Here is a 27397-nt window from a genome sequence, read left to right on the forward strand (position 1 = left end):
CTAACCTGATTCAGATCATTCTTTAAAGCAATTCTGTAAGGAACACTCCTGAAATTAACTTGAGATATTAAAAACATAATATAAAAATCTCTAGGTACATAAGGATCCCTCAAAGTAGCCTGCCAACCTATGAATTCATGATTCTCTTCAATAATGTTTTTTAAAAGTAATCGGTTATTTGTTTCAAAATATTTACAAGGAAAAAATGAGAAATTGCCAAGTTAAATGGAAACCTATAATGTGCTATGAGAATGCCACAAGTGAGCAATTGTTATACTATCAAATACCTGTAAAAGAATAATAGTTAACGAAAACCAATTTTAAGAGCAGTTGCGCATGTGTTACTGATAATTTTTAATTTGTCTGGATATTTAAAAACACTATTCCCAGAACTTTAAATTATATTCCTCTCTTAGAAGCAGCCACTTACAAATTACTATACACACAGTACACAAACCCAGTCAACAGACATTTTCACTGGGATAAAAAAGAACATGATGCACAATAGAATTCATATACATGGGAGTAATAACTCATACTTCCATATAACATATTTCTTGTTATTTCACACAAAGCTGTGGATATAAAATTCTTTAGGCCAACATTTTTGAAACTGGGTTCCTAAAACTTAGGTTCCTAAATCTGTATTTTAGGAACATAGTTTTGAAAATGTTGGCCAGTCTTAATTTCCAAACAAACTGCTTTGCTCTCGAATTTAGCAGTATTCTATATTGATGTCATCAAGTACTCTAACTCAATGTTATATTGAAGTTTCGATGTAATAATGAAAGAATGCACATACACGTCAGAAATTCTCCCATCTTTTTTGTTGAGCATTCATTTCAAATGCTAGAATTACAGAGTCAAACAGAATATGCTTCAACCTAAACCAAACAGAAAGGTCAATGTCCTTGTGCACCAAGAAACAAAAACAGCAAATTCAAATCTCGTGCATTATAAAAGTACTAATTCAGATTAAGTGTTATGATATGCTCTGAGCCACAACTATTAATTTTTCCTCTACTGTGTTGTGCTTTGCATCAGGGATTTCTCAGCACTATAAATTGAGCAGTCCCAAACCCTTGAAATAACTGAGGGAATTGACTTGTATATGGATGTGAACAGGAGGTTACTTATATTAGAAGAACTGACTTTCCCTTCCTGAAGGTTATCATCAGACATTCGCTTATTCTGAAGATTCACGAGAAGCATCCAGATTCATCAAGAAAAAGAAAAACACAAATCCCCTATCTTTAATTTGAAGGACACCTAGACATATTGCTAACAGTGCTACTGAGATTGTTATCCCCTTGGTTAAATGATCTATCATTGAAGAAGTGGAAATATGTTGTTGAAATTAGGCTTCTTTGACAAAAAGTACTTGCTACAGTCAAATTTACCCACAGAAGGCCTATATAAAGCCTTATGGTTTACTAAGTCAGTGGAGTCAAATCCACCCCTCTTCACCATGGCTACAGAACCAGGCAGAACTCAGCTAGGTAAGCGCTCCCTACGCAATAATGCACTGAGGACAGGAAAGAATGGCGCATAGGTGGGTCAATAAGATGGAATGAATTTGACCTTACTAAAATTTTTTGTGGTGAACAGATCTGACTGGGCCTGTTGAAAGACAAACAAACTGATTTTTTCTAAGTTTTTTTGTTTGTGTTTTTTTTTAAATACAGAAACTATTGCTCAAGAGCTCAAGGTAAACAAACTTGTATCTTTCCCAACTACTCTTGGCTAGCCTGATCTAGGGGACTGAGCTCAGAATAGGGAGGCAGGAACTTGAAATTTAATCCCAGACCTCCCACTGACTTGTTTTGTGGCCATGGCTAAATTATTTCCCTGTGTTGCAATTTCCCTATTTGTCTAGTTCCATCTCTTTCTTACAAAGGTACGATGATGATTAAGTAGCTGATGAGTACACAGCACTTTGCAAAACTGAAAGAGTAAATAAATGCTGAGTATTATTAGTATCTGACAATTTAAGAAGGTTGTAACAGTGGGCAAACTCAAATAATATTCCACTTCCCTTTATGAACTCATTCATATTTGTTCTGAGTCTACTTGTCCCAAGTAAATGGTCCAAGTTTAGAATTGATGTTGTTAGAACATACTGCTCCTACGGAAAGGTTTAAAACAGAAGTCCATCACAACACAAACATATTACAGGGCCTAACATATTGGAAATCTTTTCACCTTGCAATCCCTTTCACTTAGTTTTCTGTTGGCTCTTCTTGCCCCTGTAGCCTATAGTTATGGGTATTTGCTAGGTAAGGCATGGATATAAGTTAAGGCGGTAATGTAATGAATTTATAAGGCCTGTAAAACAATAGCTTAGTTAAAGAAGGCATAAGGCCCAAAAGCCTTTGCATAAGCAGCTAACAAGGAGTAACCCTAGAATCTAGATAATAAGATATCACAAGACAGAATACTGTAATGACTAAACTGCCAAATGGTAACCACAAGATGCTAGTTTATATCAGCTTGGGATATTCTAAGTTAGGAACATTAGCAGATGTCTGACCACAAGAGTGCCATGGTAACTAACTGATGTATATGCTAATAAACTTGAGGTAAACAGATTAATTAATCTGTGGGGAAAAGGCACCCCAACATTAGTAGGAATGTTGAGGTAAGGAAATACAAATAAGGAAAAGGGAAGAAACCCCTAGTGAATATGCATTAGGCATAGTGGCATTAACATAACACATTATAAAAGTTGTAACCCAGCCTGTGTGACTTGGGAGATGCAATGATGACAATCACTGATGGTGATGATGATGAGGAGGATAACTAACACTTTTGGTCCTTTGGAAGGGGTAGTGAGAGCACATGGATGCTTAGATGCATATTCTGTACTATCTCTATCTACCTTGCTGGGTTGGAGCGTTTGTAACTTTGCTAACTCTATTAATAAAATTATCGCAAATTCAAAAGGCTTCTCCTAAGTGTGCGTGTTGAAACAATGCATATCAGGGTTCCCAACTAAACTTCAATTTTAACAGGGCCTGATCTTGGGACAACAACCCACCTAACCTCAGTGTTAACTGGGAATTCTTAAGTAATCAGTATACAATACAGTAGAACCTCAGAGATATGAACATCTCAGGAATGGAGGTTGTTTGTAACTCTGAAATGTTCGTTATGGTTGTTTGTTCAGAAGTTTACAACTGAACATTGACCTAACACAGCTTTGAAACTTTACTATGCAGAAGAAAAATGCTGTTTTCCCTTTATATTTTTAGTAGTTTATGTTTAACACAGTACTGTACTGTGTTTTTGGAGGTTTTTTGGTCTCTGCTGCTGCCTGATTGTGTACTTCCAGTTCTAAATGAGGTGTGTTGTTGACTGGTCAGTTCGTAACTCGGGTATTCATAACACTGAGGTTCTACTGTAATTAATACTCAAGTAATACACCCCTTGTCTGTTGTCATTTCTTGTTAAGTTATACATCTGGTTAGGATTAAGTCCTGCTCTTCTTACTCATGCAAATAGTTCCATTGAAGCCAGTGAAACCACTCCCTTAAGTAACACAAACACGATTTGGTCCCTAGGATTGCACACTTCTAGGGACACTGGCCAAGTGTTCTTACTTGCCTGTGAAGTGCCCTATACACCAATGATGTGATACAAAGAATAACAATGTTTGTTGGAATAAAGCTAATAACTTAGAGAAGAAAACAATAAATGTTTTAAAGAGAAGACCCACATTTTCACACATACTTATCAGATTTCCTTTTGCATCTCTGAGAGGAGCGCCACCGCCACCTTTTCCCCAAGGGTTGTAATTTCTCATATCAGCTTCTAATTTAGCTTCATAGTGTTCCTTTTCCTCTCTCTCTCGTCTGCGCCGTTCTTCCCTTTCTCTTATCTGAAGAGAGGATAAAACTCAGTTATTCAAACTTTTAATAAAAATAAATATATTTGGAAGTAATGAACTCATACAGCAAGCTGAATGCTATTGTTTTCCATTGTATTCCTAGGTATCCACACCAAATTAGTCACAAAACCTTCATCGCCAACTTCTCCAAACCACATACTGTACATAGCTTCACCATACATCTCTGCCATAAGGTACACTCACATATAAAGATGACAAATAGACCACAGTGACACATGCACTACAAAATTTCCAATTCTAGGACAGCCACTATTCCTGTTTCGTACCAATCCCAGATTAAAGGATCAATATCTTGTGATCTTATAGGGATAGAAATGAAAACTTTGCGTTCCAGCTACTGTCGCGGGCGGAAAGAAGGAACTGGGGGCCCGCAGGGTCAGTGGCGCCATATATACTGCGGCATGAGCGCGGCACTCCAGGGGGCGCCAGAGCCGGCCCTCCGGGGGCTGCTAGGACAAAAAAGCTTCCGGAGACTCATGCACGGGGCGCGCACTCACCTATATTGGAATACATATGAGCAATCACTCGAAGAGAGAATGAAAACTTTATGCCACTGAAAATAAGAGATCCCCAATATTCCACTAGCACACAAGAACTTGCTTCTAAAGCCCTGGAAAGACCTATTTTATCAGAACTTATAATAGATTTTTTTGGAAACCTAAAAATTATTTTAGACCTTTTAAAAAGTTGTTTGGGTCCTATCCCTCAGAACCTTGTATGGTTGGACTGATGACAATTTAGAAATCTGTTTTTACTGGTGGACAGATAGAAATAAAAATCTCAATAAAAAGTTACAGAACTCTTATCATTTGTTAGATAGTGCAGGCATAGTGTGATATGTTTTCTGACACTTCACTTCTATATCACTTCTGCTTCAGTTCTCTTTCCCTCCACAGGTAACAGGATAAAACTTATTCCAACAACATTTGTGCAATACAGATTTCTGAAAGATCAAAAAGACATCAACTTAAAAACCACACTTCTGTCCAAAAGTTTTTTTTACCTACTATGTTTATACATTATTCCTAACACTGCTGTAGCTGAAAGATTCAAGACAAAATATTTTCTCTATTTTTCGGTCTGTTCATTCTGTCTATTTGACAGTACCAGTCTCATTGTTTCTCTTTTAGTCAGATTAGATGTTCAGTTTCATCTCTTTGCATGGGTCTTTCATACAGCAACGAGACTAAAGAATATGACCATGTAACTGTGAAACAATAAATATTGCCAGGAGAACCCAAGGATACCTAAAACTACTTCAAACCCTTATAAAACTGATCAGATTCCAGGTTGATGGTATCTGTTTAATGATAAGAAAATCTGTGAAGAATACATATAAGAAAACCAAAATTCCAGCTCCCCACTGCAAGTAGTTTAATAAAAGGACCTTGTCCCTGACAAGCACAAGCTAGGCATGAGAAGAAGAGCCTTTATAGTCTCAACTTCCTGACAACACCACAAGCAGACTTTTTTGTAGTTCTCTTAATCTCTTTTCTGGTTCTATCAGACTACACCAGCCACTCTTTATTGTCATTCTTTACCCTTCTCTGCCTTCCACACTTTCACTCTCTCCTTCATCCTTTCACAACCCTCCTTCCTTCTCTGCTCCTTTCCTTTCTCCCTTGACCTTTACTTTGCTTTTATAGTCACAATCATTCCATGTCTCCCCTACTTCCCTTCTTTCATGTGCCCCTCCTGCAAAACAAGGAACTATTAATACCATTCTAGCTCTTTAAAACCATAGCTATTGATGATAATTTTTTTAACTAGCAAGATATGTGCAGAAAACCCAAGTTACCACAGGCTCTCATTCCTGTAACTGTAACATCTTTTCCCCTACACTTGACAGTCATATGCTTAATTAGACTGCAAGCTCTTCAAGATAGTGACAATGTCTTTTTCATTTGTCTTTATCGTGTCTGGTTCTCTCAGTGACTGAATAATACTAAAAATAATGCTGTGTACTATTTGGCCACAACCTTTTACCTCAGAGATGGCAGCTTTTCAGTTGGTATACAGTCTGTGAAAGGCTTTGGGATTTTGGGGGGATGAAAGGAGCTCAACAGCAGCTGTTTCTGTTTGCTTCAATACCTTTTTCACACAGACAGGCCATCAACACGGGAGATTTTTCCGTCCTCTCCCATTTTGCCTTTAATTTCTGAGTTATTTAAAAGTGAAGCTGTTTTTGTATTTTTTTAAATCAGAAGAGCTTAGATTTCAACCCCTCATCCCAAGTTTTTGACAGTAAGAAGTATGTCATGAACTAGAGATGGTGGAAGAAGTGAACTTTCAAAATGCAAAAGAAGAAAGGGATTGGTAAAGTTCACTGGTGGTAATTAAACATCTTTTGGACTAAAAGGGATTCTGTGCTTTGGTAAAGTCTGACTGATCTAGAATATTAATTAGATTTAATGGAGAAAGAAAGAAGAACGTATCTTTTTTTGCTGCACTGTTGGTAAAAAGGCATATTTGACTACAGTGCTGTTACATGTGGCTTTTTAATAGTACACCAACAGTATAACCACCACATTGCCGGGCACATTTATATTCAGTCCCCTCTTTGCCATTGTACCTGAAAGTTTGTAATTAAGTATTAAAGCATGGTTATGGTCAGGAAAATTACTATGTGAAAAAGGCAAAAGCCACCTGTTCCATTTTGTATTCAGAGTCATATCTGTTCAATTTTACTAGCAAAGTTTTACCAAGCACCAAGGAGCCCATATATCTAAGGGAGAGTAGGCTGAATTCTATACCAAAATATACATTATCAACCGAACTGTAAGCTAAGCTCCAATTGCAGAACATTTATAATTGGTAATGATGCATGAACAAGAATGAACATAGTTTTACTTTCAGATGTCAATTTGTACAGCTAGCTGTTAAGAAAACAAATGTTTTACTTGCAAATTGAGTATGTCTGTTCTGGAGACCTTTATATATATACACACTCTCACACACACATTAAAAGCAAAGGTTTCAGAACCTAATCGACTTAATACCTGCTGTTGCAATTCTTGTTGATAAGATAAAGCTGACTCTTTAAAGGGCTTTGGTTTTTCTTCAGGAAATATTCCTAGACCTCTTGGTCTATCACTTGTGTTTCTCTGTCCAGTGTTACTTCTGAATTTAAAAAACCAGAAAATTAGAACAGTTTAATGCAAAAATATATATATATATTTTCTACTTGAAACATAACAGTGAAACGAGATTTTTTTTCTTTTTTTACAGCCTATCAGTCTCTATTACTCTCAGTATCCATTTATGAATTCATATACTAAACTATAGATCTGAAATTCGGAGAATTACTTTTAATACCCTTGCATCAAAAATGCATCCCTGTTAGCAAAATACACCAGAAGTTAAAACAACACTAAATGAACATATCTAATACTTACACAGCTTGATCTGCTGGTACTTTCCCTGGAAGATCCTCAATACTAGGCGCAGGCTGCATTCCCATCATTCCTGTGCCATCTAAACAGTAAAAGACAATCATTTCAATCTAGCATGGACATTGACACACATTTCCATTGCCTAGATGAAAATATAATTCACTGCCCAAAAACAAAATACAGAGTTAAGGTTGAGCACCCTTTCCAAAAAGTCAAATGTACTTAATACTTAAATCTCTGAAAACCACCAAAAGTTACCGTCCTGTCCTGACCTGTAATCTTAACTCTGCCCCCTGGAGCTGGCAAAAGTCACTGGAGATGTACTACTGTATGTTTCAGCCACGTTTGCCCTATAATAAGGAGATATGAGGAATGCCTAAGTAAATGTGCCATTGTATGTGGTGTATTGTGTCTCACAAAATTTGTATTCTCTCATTTGTCTGCCTGCACTCTGACTGCCCCTCACTATATTGGGGACAGCTGTGTTGACTGGCATGAGGATTACCTTCAGCAATTTGCAACAAGAAGCAAATACTGCAATACAAGAGTTGCATTGGCATCATCATGGACCCTTTGTTTCTATGCTGTTACAGAGCTGGATGAGGAGAGGAGCGTAATAGTCTGTTCCTGGGAGGGGATTTGTAACAGCCTAGGAGAATACATGACAGTGTTCTACAGCACAGAGGTAAGTGCAGGCAACATTCCAGATGGAGTCCTCAGGACAAGGGTCAAGGGGTGTTAATATCTGGCAACTCTACATCCACTTCTTCAAAAAATGATGGAAATTCACTTTCCATAAACTTTAACGCAGTTCCTTGTACCCTACTAGAATGCTGAATGCATATATGCTTAGATATCTGAAAACCAGAAAATAAAGAGTTAAGATGCACACCAGCCGTACACCACCTTTTACTGTGCCTTCTTCCAACCTATCCCTGACAGACATCACCCAATATATTCTATCCTTATAGATGACATGACCCACTGAAGGGACACAGCACTAGAGTATAGCAGGAGTAACTGTCAGACCATGTCCTTGCGAAGGCAAACCTTGTATTTAGGGCAGGCTTAATGAACAACTGTTGGCTACATCTGGCCTATACTTGACCACTTCTGCTTTGCACAAGCAGGGAGTGAATGGGGAACACTTGGGGGAGAGCACAAGGTTTTCTTGAAAAGCCCTCACTGAAGGTAAGGTAACAGCTCTGCCCTCCGTCTGGCCCTTCCATGACCCTACAATGGCTGAAGCAGCAATGAAGAGGAAGGGAGGTGGTAACCAGTGAGCTGTGAGAAGCACATCTACCATCTGGAGGGAGTGGTGCCAAGCCCCAGATTCCATACTCCACTTTGGGGGTGAGCGTAGGGGGAAGGGGTTCTGTACAATCCTCTGCAGCCTAGGAGGATTACAGAGGTGTGAAGTGGGTTCATTCATCTCAATGGGATGTTCTCAGGTGAATCAGTACACCCCTGGATGAATACAAGCTGACATAATAAGTTTGAGAGGTATAAATTGATATATTCCTCTCAATAAAGTGTTCTCCTCCCCCATCTCCCAAAGTCTATACATGTCCCTGCTGTGGCATACCAGTATTTGAGATAATCTCACTATGGATTTTAGAGAATAATGAAAATTAAGAGTTTATAATCTAGGGAGATCAATATAGGGAACCCATTGACCAAATAACCCCAAATTTGCACCACGAATTGTACCCCAGCCTATATGGTGGTATACTAGTTTTCAAGACCATCTCCATATTGATGTTAGAGCACTCTGATTATTAAAACCATTTATCTGATGGGGTGGTCTGTATTGAGGAATCCCCTGAACAAATGATCCTAACTTGCACCATTAATTCTACCTCAGCCCTAATGTGGTCCAGCAATATTACAGTGGGGCAGTAGCAACAGGATTTCCATTTTATTAGGGGTGAAATGGGTATGCAGAAATTCTACCTTTTGGGTTAGTGATCATTTTTAAATGTTTACTATCTTTTGTTCACTGCTTGATTTTTCTATGGCAATTTATGGGGCAAAATATCTTTTCACATTTGATCTGACTATTGTTCATGTGACTAAAGTTTTCCAGTGTCTGATATTTCCTTTGAACTCCTATTCCATAGAAACTTCAGCACTTTGAGGGGTGAAATTAACAAGTATGAAAAACTGATTTATGTAGATTAGATTAATTATTGTAGAAATTTGTTTTTCTTATTTTTCATGATAGTTATGGTTTAGTAGCTTATTTCATAAGTTATTGTTCTGATTGACAAAAATATCTTGGTGTCACATTAGTCAATGTTGACCTTATGACAGTCCTTAGAATAGGCTCTTTATTATGGGTGCATTTCCTGATGCTTAGGAACCCCTTTGATCATGATGATACTGATAAGAATACCAGCTATTTGCTTTTCTTTGTTCACACCTGTCCGATTGTTCAAGAAATGGGTGAGGAGGCATGCAGCATGCTTATTAGATTCTTCCATCTTCCCTCTATTTAATTAAAGCTATTATCCTTGACAATACTTCTAAAATAAAATCTGAGTATTTGGACTTTGAAATATTGATGCTTAAACCAGAAGCTTTGCTCTCAGGAACATCTTCCAGAAGGAGCCCTAACAGAATGTAGTCAGAGAGCAATTAATATACACAACACACATTTTCAGAAAGCTGTCAAGTGCAGGACTTGAACATACAGTACATGGGTATTGCTGAGGCACACGTCAGCTTGAGTCACCCACTTACCTCACCTCTGTCTGCCTACAAACACTCTGGTATGCAACAAACACCATCCTGCTGCATTTGCACAAATGACTTTCTTTGGCTAGAACTAACTTTTTGCTTCAATTTTGGTTCCTTGGTTAGATGTTTGTCAAGCAGTCAACTTACAGTATGCAAGATTAGGATCCAAAGGATTTCTAGCCCCATAGAAATAATATGCATCATCATAAGGAGTTCTGTAGTTCTCTGTCAAAGTTGGGGGTGGAGGTGGAGGCAGAGGTGCAATCCTGTATTAAAAGAAAGGGACAAGGCCTTTTTTATGTTTTATTCTGCAACTAAATGAGAAAGCAGGACAAAAACAAAATTAGAGCAGTCACTGTATAGGAGAGTTCTAGAATTAGCTCCGTTAAGACTTCTCTCTGAGGACCTGATTGTGCCTTCTAGGCTCATCCCTGAAGAGCAATAATGGAGCAGTCTCTGCACAACATACATCCCCATGCACAAGGGCTGCAATCCCACTGGCCTTTACACAGGCTAAGAGTGGGTAATGGTAAGGTTCCTTGTACACTCCCCATATTACTCCCCCATTTAAGGGCCATGCACAATCTGGTCCTCACAATTAGGACTGTTTATTCCACAATCCCCAAATCAAACACAAGACAGAGTCCCCATTTCTTAAATTTGAGAATTATATATTTTATGTCTAGTATTCTAACAGGGAAGCAGTAATATATACTTTTCACATTTAAAACATAGAGCCTCAATTGTGAAACTGTAGTGCCTCAATTTTTATATTTCACAGATCCATCTCAATTAAATTCCCCACAATATGAAAATGTCTACATAGACTTAATAAATCTACAGCTCATGACTGAATAACTCAATTCAAACATTCACTAAGAAAGTGTTATGATTTTCACCAATACAGCCTCCCAAAATTTCTCAATTAATAGACATGTCTAAAAGAAAACAAAAACATACACCTGAAAAGATTAGGCCATGTCTATACTAAAAATTATGTTGACCTGCCTTATGTCGGTATACAGCTGCCACAGTTATTAAATTGCTTATGTGCGCTCACATTTAACTCCTTGTGTTGGCAGAGCACGTCCTTAACAGGAGCACTTGTGGGACAGCTCCTGAAGGCCAGTAACAGTCGACATAAGCAACACAGTGTCTACACTAAGACTGCATCGACCTAGTTACATTGACCATGACTCTACACCGCTCTGGGAAATGGTGTTATTAAATTGGTGTAGAGAGGCACTTAAGTCAACAGGAACCATTTTTAAGTGAAGTTACTTCCACATCTAGGTCAATGCAAGGCAGCTTACATCAATCTAACCGTATAGTGTAGACTAGGCCTAAATCAGAGAGCGAGAGAAAGAGAGAGAGCGCACGCGTACAAGTGAGTACATGTATGTGTGTATATATATGAATAAAATGAGCTGTAGAGAAATAAGCATATTCATTAAAAGTTTATTATTTTATCTAGATAATGTTTTTTGCTAACTTAAAAAATAAAAATTTGAAAATATTTGCTTTCACTCTTAGCTAGTTATTAAGAGGGAGAGAAAAAGCAACATAATGGTCTGCTCTGAAGATATTCTGAAAGGTAATGCATGTAACCACAGAACTCCTATCTAACCAACATATCAAACATGCAGTCACAAAATACATGTTATAGACAAGCACCTGGGAGCCACTATTTCACCAAGGGTATTGGATAATCCTCTGTGAAAGTCTTCATTCATTGGTGAAATAGTAGGTACAGGTACAGGAGTCTGGAAGGCGACTCTGGGCCTTTCAGGTGGTGCCTTCTCTTCAGAAGCTCTTGCTGTCAAACTAAACTGCTTCAGTCTGTTAGGCTAAAGAGAAAAAACATGGTTAATTTATTATTTCCAGAAGTATTTTGAACCTTAATTGTGTATAGTGTTAAACCCTCCTGTACTCCCCAACTGTCACATTTCTAGTAGTTAACAGCAAATGTACACTTATGTTTAAATGATTTTTAAGTAAATTAATACAATTTATCTTTTCAAGATGGTAAAAATACACTTAAATCTACATTTACACACATACTTTCGTAATGTCACTAAAACCAAGCTTTTGTGGGTTTTCCAGGAAATAAATGATTGCAAAGTCCAGAATACAAATATTTTCAGTGGCCTTTACTAGTACCTAAAACTGTCAGATTTCTATATCGACAGCATTTTCATTCCTGTTATGTTTAGGCAAATTCTTGAAAGAATGCTTCAGGGAAAAATACTAGCTCTGTAACAGTTCACTTTGCAAAAGAAATAAATATTGAGACTTTTAACAATAAACATTTCAGGACACTATCATGTAAAGAGAAAGGAATAGAAGATATTCTTTCTTTGTTATATTTTTATTAGATTTTTCAAATCAACAATAGTTACAGCAATTTTTTTAAATATAGGGTGTGTTATATATAATATTTTTTAAATGTTTATTGATAATTGGTAGCCTCAGAACAAAAATGAAAGTAACATGCAAATACAAAAAGCATGCAAGCTAGTTTCAAAATTATACTAATACACCCAGAAGACATTTTCCTACAAGATGCTATGCACATTAGAAATATTTTTGTATTTTTAAAAAATGAACTAATTAATAGAAAGTAAAGATTATTCAACTGTTTCAAAAGAAAAATAGAATTTATTTAACAATTTTACTGGTCCTTAACACCAAGATGCTTCACTAAACATGCATTTATGGACCAAGCAGTGCCAGAAGCTGCTGAATACTACACACCCAACTGGGTATTCTATAACCAACTTGGCATAAAGGTATTTGAGATAGCAGCAATATATTAAATGTTTACCTCCTCATCACTTAGCTGCAAGACAGCATATACAATGATGTTAGTATTCTCCTCTACTTATGAACAGAACTGGATAATTCAGGTGCAAAAAAATTTGTTAAATTCTTAAAACCTATTAGAATTTAATATTTAAGCTTATCATATTTAACTTTAAAATTACAAGTGTTTATCAAATAGAAGATTTCATTTATACATCTTTTAGTTTTAAATTAATTACAAAGTGTTCTACATGCTTTTCTTCAACACTGTTTTTTACCTTTTAGTATCTTGATCAGTGGCATATTTAAACATCCTTTCACAAAAACATGCTTGTTGAGAGTTGTTCCCTGTGTGTTCCCAGAGCCCCATACCAAAGTGATCAGGTCCAGATTTTAACCTAGCAGCATCTTTTATTTTACTCAAGACATGGTTATGACACAGGATATCTGTTGGCCATTCTATCTCTGGAGACGACTTATTAATTTACTTTTTAAACTAACAGTGCACTGTCACATCTACACTGGAAGTGCTACAGCGACATATAGCATAGACACTTCCTACAATCGACAGAAAAGGTTTTTCCAGCAACAAAGGTAAGCTGTCACCCCAAGCGGTGGTAGCCACATCCACACCATTAGTTAGGTCAGCTTAATTACAAGGCTGAGGAGTGTGAGCCAGGTCACTAGGTCAATCTAAATTTTAAATGTAGACCAGGACTCAGCGTCTGTTATCGTAGGCGTATTAAACACACACTCTATTTAACCAACAAACATTTACCCTCTCTCTAAGAACCTATTTAAACCTAGTAATATTCAATAGCATGGACTGCTACTTAATGAGGATAGTAATTCTCCTTATTGGGATGCCCTCTGTTGAATTAGTGGCGTTCAGGTCATAGTGTGTGTCTCGGACTCATGTTGGTTGTGTCAGTTTGCTCTTAAAACAAGTACTGTTCAGTCCCACTTTAACTGTGATACATGCAGAGGGTCTGAAATGCTTCACTACTGCAATGCTCCTGGCTGCTAGCTTCCTGTTTCCACACCAACTATATTCAAAGACAAAAAATTACTTTAGTGTAGAGTCAAGGTTGCTTGGTGGTATGTTATCCCCTTGCAAAACTCAAACTTCTGAAAACCAGGAAATGCACAGTTAAGGTTGCTCATGCAATCTTATCTTTTCCCTCTTTCAGCAATGCCCCAATATGTCCTGTTAATACATGTATATTTACTCTGCAATCCCACAGTTGCTGAAATGTACAAGCTCTTCACCTACTTTTACAATCCATTCACTCTCACCCACAGGATTCTATCTAACTTTGTTAAAGAACAAAAAGAAAAAGGAAAAGGAAAAAAAAAAAGAGTTGCCCATGCCACCATCCTTCTGGGTCTCCTGAGTTGGCAGTCGCAAATGAAAATTATTTCCATACACTCCAGTTGCAGTCAGCATAAGGAAATTGTAAAAGGCCATGAAGTGATTAAATTGCCCACATGGCATTCTTTCTGGGGAGTTGATTAAGTGTGTGAGTGTATGCCAGGATTTGGAACCACCTCGAAACTTGTTAGTGTCAATGACCAGTGGGAATATCTGCTATGTGCATATCACGGCATTGCTCAGAGAGGGTACAACCAACAGCAACCTCTCCTGCCCCTCCCCCTCCCCCTCAACTTCCCTTTTTGTCCTTTACTAGTGATAGATGGAATCCAGTGGGTGAGAGTGAATGACTTGTAAAAGGAGGTGAAGAGCTTATATATTTCAGCAACTTTGGGGTTGTCAGCATAAACATATCATAGAAGCATAAAATCAAAAGACTGAAAGGGACCTTGAAAGATTTTCTAGTCCAGTTCCCTGCACTCAAGGAAGGACCAAGCATTACCTAGACCACTCCTGACAGGTGTCTGTCCAAACTGCTCTTAAAAATCTCCAATGACAGAGATTCCACAACCTCCCAATTTATTCCAATGCTTACCTGCTCTGACAGTTTGGAGGTTTTTCCTAATGTCCAACCTAAACTTCCCTTGTTGCAATTTAAGCCCATTTCCTCTTGCCCTATCCTCAGAAGTTAATGAGAACAATTTTTCTCCCTCCTCTTTGTAACAATCTTTTAAGTACTTGCAAACTGTTATCACGTCCCGCCTCAGTCTTCTCTTCTCCAGATTAACACACCCATTTTTTTCAATCTTTACTCATAGATCATGTTTTTCAAATCTTTAATTATTTTTGTTGCTCTTCTTTGGACTTTCTCCAATTTGTCCACATCTTTGCTGAAATGTGGCCCCCAAAATTGGACACAATACTCCAGCCAAGGTCTAATAAGTATGAAATAGAGTGGAAGAATTACTTCTTGTGTCTTGCTTATCATACTCCTGCCAATACATCCCAGAATGATGTCTGCTTTTTTTGCAACAGTGTTGCATTGTTGACTCATATTTAGCTTGTGATCCACTATGACACCCAGATCCCTTTCTGCAGTACTCCTTCCTACAGTCATTTCCCATTTTGTATTTGTGCAACTGATTGTTCCTTCCTAAGTGGAGTACTTTGCATTTGTCCTTATTGAATTTCATCCTATTTACCTTAGACCATTTCTCCAGTTTGTCCAGATCATTTTAAATTTTAATCCAATCCTCCAAAGCACTTGCAATCCCTCCCAGTTTTGTATCATCCACAAACTATATAAGTGTACTGTCTATGCCATTAGCTAAATCACTGATGAAGACACTGAACAGAACCAGACACAGAACTGATCCCTGTGGGACCCCACTTCATATGCCCTTCCAGCTTGTCTGTGAGCTACTGATAACTACTCTCTGGAAAAGGTTTTCCAACTAGTTATGAACCCACCTTATAGTTGCTCCATCTAAGTTGTGTATTTCCCTACTTTATGAGAAGGTCATGTGAGACTGTATCTAAAGTCAAGACATACCACATCTACTACTTCCACCCATCCACAAGTCATGTCACCCTGTCAAAGAAATCAGTTAGGTTGGTTTGACATGATTTGTTCTTGAGAAATCCATGCACTGCATGTGTATTAATAGGATGTACTGTGGCATTGCTGAGAGAGGGCCAAGTTAAGGTTGCAAGGGCAGCCTTAACCATGCATTTCCAGGTTTTCAGAAGTCTGAGTTTTGCTCAACTGGGTGTTCTTCAAGGGATAACATACCATCAAGCAACATTAACTGCATTAACATAGTTTTTTGCCACTGAATTTCCTAGTTTAATAGGAAAAGATACGTTGTTGGTAGGTGTTAGTAGTCATTTAGGCAGTTGCACACATGATGTCCTGTAATTTGCATACCAAGCCAAATCAGCCTGTGGTCAGCAATCCCCACATTATGGTGTTCTCCTTGCTCTCCCGTAACTTTCTTCAACCTTGTGATCCAAGAATCGCTCAAAATTCCAATGCTGACAACCCTGCCAGTGCACATATTTCTTTTCTCAGTGATCATAATACGTGCGCTGTCACAGTTTTCAAAATCCACACTGTAAGTCTTTGGAAAACACTACATTAATCTGTCACAAGTTCCGGAAGCAGCCACTTGCTGCCCCTCTACTCCCTCTCCCACCACCCAGAGTCTAGTAAGAGAAAGTTACTTACCCTATAGTAACTGGAGATTCTTTAAGATGTTTGGTCTTTATCTGTATTTCACTGTGGGTACACATGCGCTCCATGTGCCCAAAGCCAAAGAATTTTGAAAGCAGTGTCTATTGGTCCACACATGCTCCCTGGGCTCAATTTGTGCCTCCAACCAAGGAGATAAAGAGTGAAGCCAATCAACCACCTCCCCAGTTCCTTCTCTAGCATGAATCAGAGAAGATCCAAAGCGGGAGGGAAAAAAAGATGGGTAATGGAATACAGACAGGTACCACGCATCTAGAAGAACCTCCAGTTACCATAAGATAGATAACTTTCACTACTTATTTGAGTGCTGGTCCCTATGTGTATTTTACTGTGTGTGATTGACAAGCAGTACTCAAATAGAAGGAAGATGTAAGGTTGTAGATGGCAAAGCCGAACGAAGGACTGCCATTCCAAAAGGTGCATCAACAGAGGAGTCCTGTACTAAGGCATAGTGTCTCACAAACATGTGGATGGAATTTCATGATGTTGCCTTGCAGATATCAGGTAAATAAACCTCTTGAAGTGATGCCATAGACCAGTGACTCTCAAACTTTCCAAACTACTGTTTGGAAAATTCCTTTCAGGAGTCTGATTTGTCTTGCATACCCCCAAATTTCAACTTACTTAAAAATTACTTGCTTACAAAATCAGACATAAAAATATAAAAGTGTCACAGCACACTATTACTGAAAAAAATGCATATTTTTTCATTTTTACCATATAATCATAAAATAAATCAATTTGAATATAAATATTGTACTTACATTTCAATATACAGTATATGGAGCAGTATAAACAAGTTATTGTCTTATGAAATTTTAGTTTGTACTGACTTTGCTAGTGCTTTTTATGTAGCCTGTTGTAAAACTAGGCAAATATCTAGATGAGCTGATGTACTTTCTGGAAGAACTTTGCGTACCCCCAGGGGTACATGTACTGCTGGTTGAAAACCACTGCCACAGACGTTGCTTGAGCTCTTGTAGAATGAGCTCTGACTCCAAGAGGAAGGGGAAAATCAGACAACTGATAGCAGAGCAAAATATAGCCAGAGATCCTTTTTGAGATTCTTTGACAAGATACAGCCTGACCCTGACCCGTTCTGCTATGGTGGCAAATACTCTAGGAGACTTCCTCATAGATTTTATTCTCTGCTGGTAAAAGGTTCAAGCTAATATGAAATTCTGAGACTACTTTGGGGGTGAATTTAGGGTGTAAACATAATTAAACTTTGTCCTTATGTAATATAGTGTAAGGAGGATCCACCTCCATCTACTGAACCCTCCAGTAATGAGATGCGTTGGTACAATTTTGCAACTCCCCAGAAAACAGCACTATCATTACTGAAGAAGTGTCTTGTGTCAACCAATTTTGCTTAACCAGACTAAAGAGCCATCCATTAAGACATCCCCAGTAAAGGGATTCTACTACAACTAGTAAACATTTTTTTTGTGATAGCAAGCATATTTTAGCAAAGCACAACTACTATGTGATAATCAAGCTAGTTATATCTTGCCAATGAAGCAGAAAATGATGGAGATGGCACTAATTCCATATTGCCCAGGTAAAAGTTAAAGCAAAAGGATTAATATTTTATGCAGAGCTATATAATATTTTGCATACATTGTCATAATACAAAAAATGTTACATTTACTAGTAAAATATTTACAACTGCACTTGAAATAATGAATTGGCACTACATAAAAGTGACTTAGCTGCATAACAGATGGAATTTTTTTATTAAAAAGTGAAGTAGGTGAGTGGCAAATATTGTCAGGAGCATTCCTCAAACTCCCACAAAAGGATCACTGACGCTTATCTATACAAGCTCCCATCAGACTTTAAACATGTCTCTTCCATGACAGACACAGCCTGCAGCATGTTAATCCATGCAAATGTCTTAAAATTCCAATTCCAACTTTTTCCTTTAAGTAGAGTATGTGTTTATCAAATTTAACAGTTCTCTTACATAGCTTTAACTTAGGTTTATTTTTATTATTACTAATGCCCAATTAGGAAAGAGACATAATTTTTCTTCATATCATAGTCTAGAGACTAAGGCCAGAAGGGACCCCTAAATCATCTAGTCTGACTGAGACTATGTCTACACTTGCCGAAAATTCAGCAGCAGTTGACGGGAGATACGCAAGCTACGTAGAATAGCTTGCGTATCTCTCGTCGACATTATAACTTCTACTTACCGCAGTATCTTCAGTTCGCTGCTCCAATGGGAAATTCCCTCCCGTTGACACAACGTTACTCTTTTTGGCGGAGGTGGATTAGTAGCGTTGATTTCCAGGTCAATTGAGCAGATCTCCACTTCCGCTCAATTGATCCGGATAAATAGATCTGACGTCCGCCGTCAGTGTAGGCATAGTGTATATAACAGGCCATGAACACTACCAAGCACCCACACATTAACCCATCAACCAAAATGAGACCAAAGTATTACAATCCACAGGAGACTAGATTATCATGTCCCACAGACAGAGAACAGGAGGGACCAAGGGACACCAGTGTTCAAGGCCCCCCACAATGACAGGGAAATGATTAAGTGAGATATACCTAAATAATCTGGGCAAGTGACCCCCATCCATACACCACAGAGGATGGTGAAAAAACCCCAAAGTCATTGCCAATCTGATGTACAGGAAAATTCTTTACGGACCCCACAAATGATTATCAGTTAGACCCTAAGCATATGAACAAGAACAAGCCACTCAAAGTCCCATCTCCAGCCATAGCCATCGCTGATGCTTCAGAGGAAGGAGATTAAAAAAAACCCTTCCAGAATACACCGGGGAGGGGGTGGAATCCCTTTCTGATCTTTCTTTTACACACAATAAAATCCTGCTTTCAGCATAATGATTCACTGTTAACACGTATTATGTAATAAAAGGTCTGTTTGAATGAAAAGCGGAACACTAAATTTTCTTACCTCCTTCTCTGGGTCCAGAGCTCCAGAAGCAGCAACTGAGAGCTCAAGCTCCTTTTCACTATTAAAAAATGATTAACAGGATGAAGTCAGAAAGTGAACTGTTGAACAAATCATTAAGGCTTATTGTTCTTTTAAAAAAACTTAAAAATCAGACCCTATTTTCCTTACTTAGCTATAAAACTGGAGTTTCTTATTGTGGATAAGGTAACATAAGATAATACCTCATCTGACTCAAAAACAAAATGGCATTTAATTCCAACAGAATACAGGTTTAGCAGAATACATTGGTGTTTTATTACTTTTAGACAGTGCCATAATCATAGCAACAGTATCCCAGGGTATATGAACAATTAAATACTTTCTGTTTTATTGTTTTTTCACTATAATCCTTCCAACACTTCTTGGGAGCAAACATTTTTTCACAGTACACTCAGAATTTTGACATGGAATATAATTATAAACATATTAAAATCCAAACTGGTGCTAAAAAAAAAACCCAACATCAAGCACTGTACTGTAGAGTCAGATCCCAGGCATAGTCTGCCTTTACTATTTTTAATTTGATAAGGAATGTTTTCACAGTTCTGATAACAGTAACTTTTTTTCCCCACTGTTTCACAAAGATTTTTGTTTCCTTTTGACATATTCAGACTGTCACTCAGCAAAGCAAGCACAAGTAAACAAGGAAGTATTATGTTTAATTGCACTACATTTGCCAGAAATTCTCAAACCTTTTTGAAGTCAAAGACTTATTTTCTAATTTGGGTGAAAGGAAAGAATATTACTGATCCCTTATCAAATGTGCACAGTATGTGAGACACACACCAAAAAAAAAAAAAAAAAAGACATTTTGTGGTCTTTCCACTCAACTACAACCCTATTTACTTGGACCCGTGTCTGAGAACCTGACTTAAGAAACAAAGGAAAAACAAATAGAAGCGAAGCCAACAGAGAATTGTGTGTGATCATTAAGCCTCTAGAAGGATACTACAAAGCAGAGGGAATCAAAGCTATAAAAAGTATTTAAAGGGTCCCTCTGAGGTTTATAGGTTATATACTGTATGAAAAAGGATAGTCATAAAAATATGACAAAGTGAGAGAAGTGTAGTGTTAGTACAAACAACCTCATGGGGCAAAATGGGGAGAAGAGAAAATTTCCAAACAGAAAAAGAACTTTTAAAAAATATATAAATTTCTGAAGGGTAAAGAAGCTTCCAACTAAATTTAGTTTTTATAAGAAATGTTCACTTTATATAAAATTATCTAATATAATTTTACATTATTTTTTTAAAAAAATGTTTGCATACATTTCACAGGCAATCATAAAATCCACTTTAATTTTCATTAAGTCTTTGTGCCAATTACAATAGCTTTCCATTACCGTCTCTTATTTCTCTGTTGTTCAGCAATCTGTTCCATTAGCTCTTGTCTGTATTTCTCTTTTCTTCTCTGAATAAATTCTCGGTCTTGACCACCTAATTGAAAGGGAAGGTAGCATAAATATTCCATGATACACATATATTTCCTTGTCTTCCAACACCTTCTAATTTCAAATGAATAAAAACAAGAAGAAAGGCAAAGTACAGAGACAATACAATTTGTGTGTGTCACAGGGTGGCATTGGCCCTTTAAGAGGGAGCAGGGCCAGTCCACCTATGATTCCTCCGCTGCCTCCTAATTGGGTTTAAGAGAAGCTACCTAGGCCATATAAATGGAACAGCTGTCTGAGGGTTAGTCAGGAAAAGAGAGACAAGGTGGGTGAGGCAATAACTTTCATTGGACCAACTTCTGTTGGTGAAAGAGACAAGCTTTCAAGCTACACACTGGCCGGGCGCCTGGTTGGAGAGAAGCAGCCCCGCACCAGTGGGGACCTGGAGCAGTCCGGGCCAACCTGCTGGCATCTGCCTCCATTACCCTCAGTCCATGAGGGATGTAAAGAGGCGGGGCCACACGGGGCATGCAGTGGTGGCTGTGCCAGGGTAGGCTTAGCTTCTTACTCAGGTAAGAGTAATTTATTATTATCTAACAGTGTTATTATCATCATCATTATATGTGTTTATAGGGGTTATATGTGTTTATGGCTGGTGGGGCGAGTGAGGGGGTGTGTGTTTTACCTAGTGTTAACTAGTGGGACTTTCACTCAAAAAGGTTGGGAACCACTGCTTTAGCACATCCAAGAGCACCAGGTGGTGCTCTTACATGCAATTCTGCTCTGAATAAGCATTTAAGTTGAAAGTGAATGCAACAGTCAAACTGCAGGAACACTAGCAGTTTTCCCATTTATGAGAGAGTTTCCACTACAAAGAAGGATTAAAAATGTACTGGCAGACGATGCATGCACACAGGGTGCACCTACCAGTATCTCAAGAGGGTTAAACAAATACTTAAAAGTTTGGTAGCTCCCACTCCATCTTGCGCTGGAAGTTAAGTGCCAGAAGTGAGAATCTAGTACATAAAGTATCTAAAAAAAATGGAGTTTCTAAGTGAATGTTTCTGTACACTATAACTATCAGACACATTGGCCCATAAACACCCTTCCTTCACCATTCATAAGTCACCATGGTTCTCCAATGAAGTAAAAATAATTGAAAGAGAGGAAGAGGTTGAAACACCGAAGAATCATGCAGAAGACAAACATGGCATAAAAAAAATCATACAATCTTGCTACAGCCATGAAACAGACCATCATAGGAAAGATGTTCTTGTGATTAAGGCACTGGACCAGGATTCAGCTCTCAATTCCATCAAATACTTCCTATGAGTCTTGGGCAATTTACTTATTTTTCTGTGCCCCAGTTCCCCAGCTGTAAAGTGGGGCTACCAATACCCTTATATGTCAAAGGGATGTTGTGAAGACAAATTCATTGTTATTCATAAAGCGCTCAGATACAGTTGTGATGGCGTCAGATTAGTCAGTCTGTCTAGAAAGGTAGCAGCTGCAAAACAATTATATTAGCGTTGTTGATCAGGATAGGGATGGATTTAAGTAGCAGGCTGCAACTTTATTAATTTCACACTGAGGAGGAGCTTTATTGACCTACACCCTGCTCTCACGCATCAGACATTTAATTGGGTACAGTGCAGGGTTACACAGTAGACCACTCCTCAGCCTACCACAAGGACTCAGTTCATTCCCCCCTCAGTGTAGGGAAGTAGAAGTTACCAATGGGGGACCTCAGTCAGTAAAGACTTCAGGTCTCCCCTTCTCCAATACACACATTGTCCACGAGTGAAATCTAGGGTCTCATTTAGCTTTGGGAGCTGGCCTTTTCAGAATTTATCTGCACTAGACACCAACAGGAAGCTGCAACTAACTAAAAAGTCACACCTTTACTGATATTAAACTTTCAAGTTCAATTGCTAAAACCCAATTGTGTCTGCACAACACTGCGAGGAAAATGAAAAAAAAAGACTGGATCTCTGCCAAATCGGATCAGTGGGAAAAATTCCTTCCTGATCTGATCCCCAAACAGGTCAGCTAGACCTGCAGCAACCTGAAAAACACAGTTCCTATGCTACAAGTAATGGGAGAGAGGGCAGAGCATCTAACAGGGACAAGAGGCTTTTCAAAAGCCTGGGTTCTAGGACAGTTGAACTAGGCTGTGGAGAAAAGGAAGCACAAGATCCAGACAGCCCAGTTCTCCCAACCCCAGCCAAAGGAGAGACAGAGGACCTGAGGAAGGGGGATGGGACATCCACCATCTTGCCAAGCATGTGTTCTCACATTACTGCCCCTTCCTTCTTTCCAGGCACTGTGGCATCCTCTCCCATTGATTGAACAGGAAGCATTATAATACTGTGCACAAGCATTTCATCAGAGTTTGTGCCTGTAAAATGAAATGGACTAAGAATATGCAATTCCTTGGCTGTTTCACTCTAATCTGTGCCTCAAAAAATGCACTTTTGTAGTAACATGCAAAAAAGAAACCCAACCCCCATGCACAACATTAGCCAAGGTGCATGACTTACATATTAAATCCTGAAAGAAGTCTACTATTTCTGATGGACCAGTAACTGCTTTAATTGGTTACTGCTTGTTTCAGCTCTCCAACAGTACACAACATTAATATAAAGATCTGCTAGGTCATTAGGAATCCAATAGTTTAAAAAAAAAAATTTCAACCATCTTCTACTTTTCCGCCACTCAGTTCTAATCTGAATTTAGGGACCATCATCTCAAAAACTGCTACAGCTGTAAACAATTGCTTTATCATCTTATAAATGCAGTTGGGAATATAAGTGAGTTTGAGTGTAAATCAAATATTTAACTCCAGTGATTTCTGCAATATTAGCTGCTAAATATTGTGTCTATATTTAAGTATGGAGGGAAAATAAGATGGCAATCAGAATCATCTGATTTTAAAGCAAAGGTATCAATTTATTAAATATGTGTCAATATTTTTGCTATTTAACTTTAACTTTGTAAAATTTCTAACAGATTTATGAAGTAAACATATCTCCATTGTGGTTTATTGCTCCAGAGAAATCTGAGAATCCATTTGAGCCCTATGCTATTCCACGCATCACAAGCAGTTACTGTTTGCATGTTCAAAAGGAGGAGCGATAAATGTCCTGTAAAGTTAAGTTTATTTTCTCCATTTAACTTAATGTTTATTTACCAATTTCAGGGGTATCTTGCAAGGATAAATTAACTCAATCATTCCAAAGAAGAAAAGCACTATATATTAAGGTTTTAAATATTATATAAAATATCACAATACACCCTTGTCATTAGTTGGGCTTTTATACATACCAAGAATGAGCCCTGTTGCATATGGAACGTCATCTTTACCAGTGGCTGACTTTGCCTGTTCATTAGTTGGAGAATTGTTTTGTGCCTGATTTCTGTCAAAAAAAAAAAAAAAAAAGTTCAAAACTAAATATTTGCTAAAAGTCAGTATGAAGCATAAAACGTATACTTAAATTACTATGTGAACCATTTATGAGAGGAAGGTCTTGTGAAATTGTAGATGACATCACAAGTGGTAGCTACTACAAAGAGGAAGGAGATAACTATCAAAAGTGAGTTTCTTCTGTTCTTCTGCATCTGTAACACCTGTAGCTACCATAGGCACTAACTCAAAGCATATAAGCAGCTCCACTGAAGTTGCACTATTCACATGCTTAAAGTTATGTATGGGCTTAAATGCTTTGCTGGATCAGGGCTTTAGTTGCATCCCCTTCCATAATAAATGTATAGAGCTCAGAAAAATTGGGAAGAGAAAATTTTTTTTTTTTAATTTTATCAGAAAAGGACTTCCTTCTCCCCCTCTCGCCCCTCCCCCGAATCACAAAATTAAACCTCAACCCAGTTGTACAGCAGATCTCTTTCAACCAAAGTGGGGAAAGAAAGCTACAGTAGATAGTATACAAAAGTATGACATTTTTTCTCGTTTTTCCATCTTCTGGGAAGAGTACAGGATTTCAACTTTCTGACATATTAGGGATGTTGGAAGAGTCTTTAAAAACATTCATTTTCAGTTAGCCTTTAGTGATTTTGGTGGTTTAGTTATTTGGAAACAAATGTGCTGAGTAACACATCTAATATTTCCAGTTGTTGATATTTGCTGTATGTTGGATCTCTCCTGTAATTCATCTTCATAAACCATAGGTGTCTCTCTTGCTCTATCTCAATAAGGCCTTAAAGAAATAGAAAAAATGTATCCATGCTTATCTGAAAATGCCTTTTATTCCACTAGGAAGGTTCACAGATCCATTTCTGTAGGTCTTTGGCCTATTTGTAGCTCAGAAGACAGAACCAGATCTGTCAATTATAGAGACGCAGAAAGTGCCCCTCATTGAAGATGGTACCCAGAACAAATTTGTTTAAATCTCCCTATACCATTGTCATGTAATATAGCACACAATAGTTAGTTACTAGAAGAGTTTCCCTCTTCAGCTCTATCAGGCTGATTCTCTGCCTGGGATTTGGTGGGTGGAGGAGGGATCTCTGGCGCGGTGTCTGCCATGGGGCCTGCCCTGGATTTTGAGTTGAAGAGATCTTAGCTGTTCAGAACAATCTTCTCCTGTTCAGCTTTAACTGGGGTATCTTCAGTGATTTCTAGAACATGCCAGGGTTTAGCAGTGGTGGCCTTCATTGCAAAATCCAGTTCAGCTTCTCACAGTAGTCTTGCGTCTTCGGCCAGAAGTCTTATTATCCCTGGTGCATTTCATAACTCTGCCAGAGCTCTTTCTTTCAGTGAGACATTGGACTGGACCCCTTCTCCTTCATTTGATTTGATATCCTGTCATATATCTTGGCATTCCAGTGACTGCTGTTAAAATGACTCTAGATCTGCTCTTCTCCCCACAGGCCAAGAAAGTCCAGGATGGACAACAGCACAGAACTGCACAGAAGCACAGGGCATGGCTGCTATAATCTGTATGTGACTCCACATGTGTGAACTCGTCACAAGCTGGAATCACAATGGGGTACACCGGCTCTGCTCCAGAATTTCAATAGGGAGGTAACCCCAAAGCAGTAAAGTGCACACAGGTAGACAGAGAAGTTGATGCAAGTGGGCAGCAACACATTGTAGGAAAGCAGTGGGTGGACTTCCAGAAGCAGAATAGTTAATCTGAAATGAAGATTCATCCACACCTACTTTATTGTGGAATAATTCATTCCAAATTGGAGTTAATCTGCTTCCAAAATCGATTACTTAATGAGAAATGAGACACCAACCAGTATGAGGACGCACAGCAGTTTATCTCAGAAAAACTTTCAAGTTAATACAAAATAACCTTCAAGCACAGACAAGTCCTGAAACTAGTTAGCACTTCAGTATTTATCTTCCTCTACCAGAAAATACGGTGACCAAGATATACTTTCTAAGCTGGGCAGATCTGTGGACAGTCCTACTAGAAGAAATAAAATTTTCAGATAAACAGATAAAAAATTTTATTTTTCCATGCATAAAGGTCCGCAAATCCTTTACCCTGGGATTTAAATTGAAGCAAATAGACAAGGATGGCTAACAGGTAAATAATTATGCATCTTAAATCTGCATCTGGGAGCTTCAGCAGTCCTTTCACGTATTTTTTTTTTTGCAAACCACTGCAATCTGCTACCCATGAGGCAGTCCATTTTATGGGATTCCCTCAATAGTCTCCTCTACCATGACTTCTGCTCAATCTCTTCCATTTTCCTCTTTCAGCTTGGCTGTCTCTCCTATTGTATCTTGAAGAATAGGATAAAAAGTTTAGGCTTATTGTAGGCTTTATACTCTATCATATGGCTTTCAGTAAAGATCAAGGCCTTCCTTTATTTCTCTGAGGACTGCAACAGTCTTATCCACAGCAAAACATTTGCCTCCTGAATAAGTTACTTAGGAATCAGATGGCAGGATACCTCATTATTATCCCATAATATGACTGAAAAGCAGAGGAAGTTTCAAATTAATGCTGCCACAGGGAAACAGCCTTCATTGAAGTTCCCAGGCTATATAATCTTGAGGAAAGTGAACTCTAACAGGGATTTTTTTCCAGACCATAATAGTCCTGGAAAAGCAAGTGATGTTAAAGTAAGTAAGGCCACTGAAGGAGCCTCTAAGTTTCTTCTTGATGAAGGGTCTGCCTTCCTGTCTGGTGGATTCTTAAGCAAGAAGAATCCTCCTTCAGGGATTGTGGTGTTCTTAGATAGCAACAACAAGACTCCATTAACCTTACAGAAGCTTACTAAATTGGACTCTCTCTGAGGCACATTATAAATGTTTTTGGCCTCCTCTCCTGATTAGTTTTGTCCAGGTTTTCCTAGTCTGTTCCAATGACTACCTAAAGGATTGCACAGATGAAGATATACAGTTCCAATTGAGACCCCTCAAAGATTAATACTTCTGAATGTTCTGACCTTTCCTGTCATCTTCCTTGAATGCTTCCTCCTTTAGAAGGCTCACTGGAGTGAAGTCCATTGTCACTACTACTATTCTAAGGAAAGCTTCAAAATATTCAGGGGGGGGAGGAGGGAAGTTCCCTTTGTGGTCTTCTCCTGAGGTTTAAT

General features: G+C 38.2%; 1 protein-coding gene across 2 annotated transcripts in view; it reads right to left on the minus strand.

Moving 5' to 3' along the window:
• Nucleotides 1-27397, minus strand: part of CSPP1 (centrosome and spindle pole associated protein 1) — a 165122-nt gene that overhangs the window by 72559 nt on the left and 65166 nt on the right. For both annotated transcript variants that reach the window (XM_067553656.1, XM_067553654.1), the window contains 8 exons: nt 24152-24243; nt 20780-20873; nt 19399-19456; nt 11713-11885; nt 10186-10304; nt 7303-7381; nt 6907-7027; nt 3730-3877 (listed from right to left, as the gene is read on the minus strand). In XM_067553656.1, coding sequence (XP_067409757.1) covers nt 3730-3877; nt 6907-7027; nt 7303-7381; nt 10186-10304; nt 11713-11885; nt 19399-19456; nt 20780-20873; nt 24152-24243 — 884 coding nt within the window. The remainder of the gene's footprint in view (nt 1-3729; nt 3878-6906; nt 7028-7302; nt 7382-10185; nt 10305-11712; nt 11886-19398; nt 19457-20779; nt 20874-24151; nt 24244-27397) is intronic.

The sequence above is a fragment of the Emydura macquarii genome, unplaced genomic scaffold, assembly GCF_026122565.2.
Source record: "Emydura macquarii macquarii isolate MOO-44397 ecotype Brisbane River unplaced genomic scaffold, CSIRO-AGI_Emac_v2 contig_1477, whole genome shotgun sequence".
NCBI lineage: Eukaryota > Metazoa > Chordata > Testudines > Chelidae > Emydura > Emydura macquarii.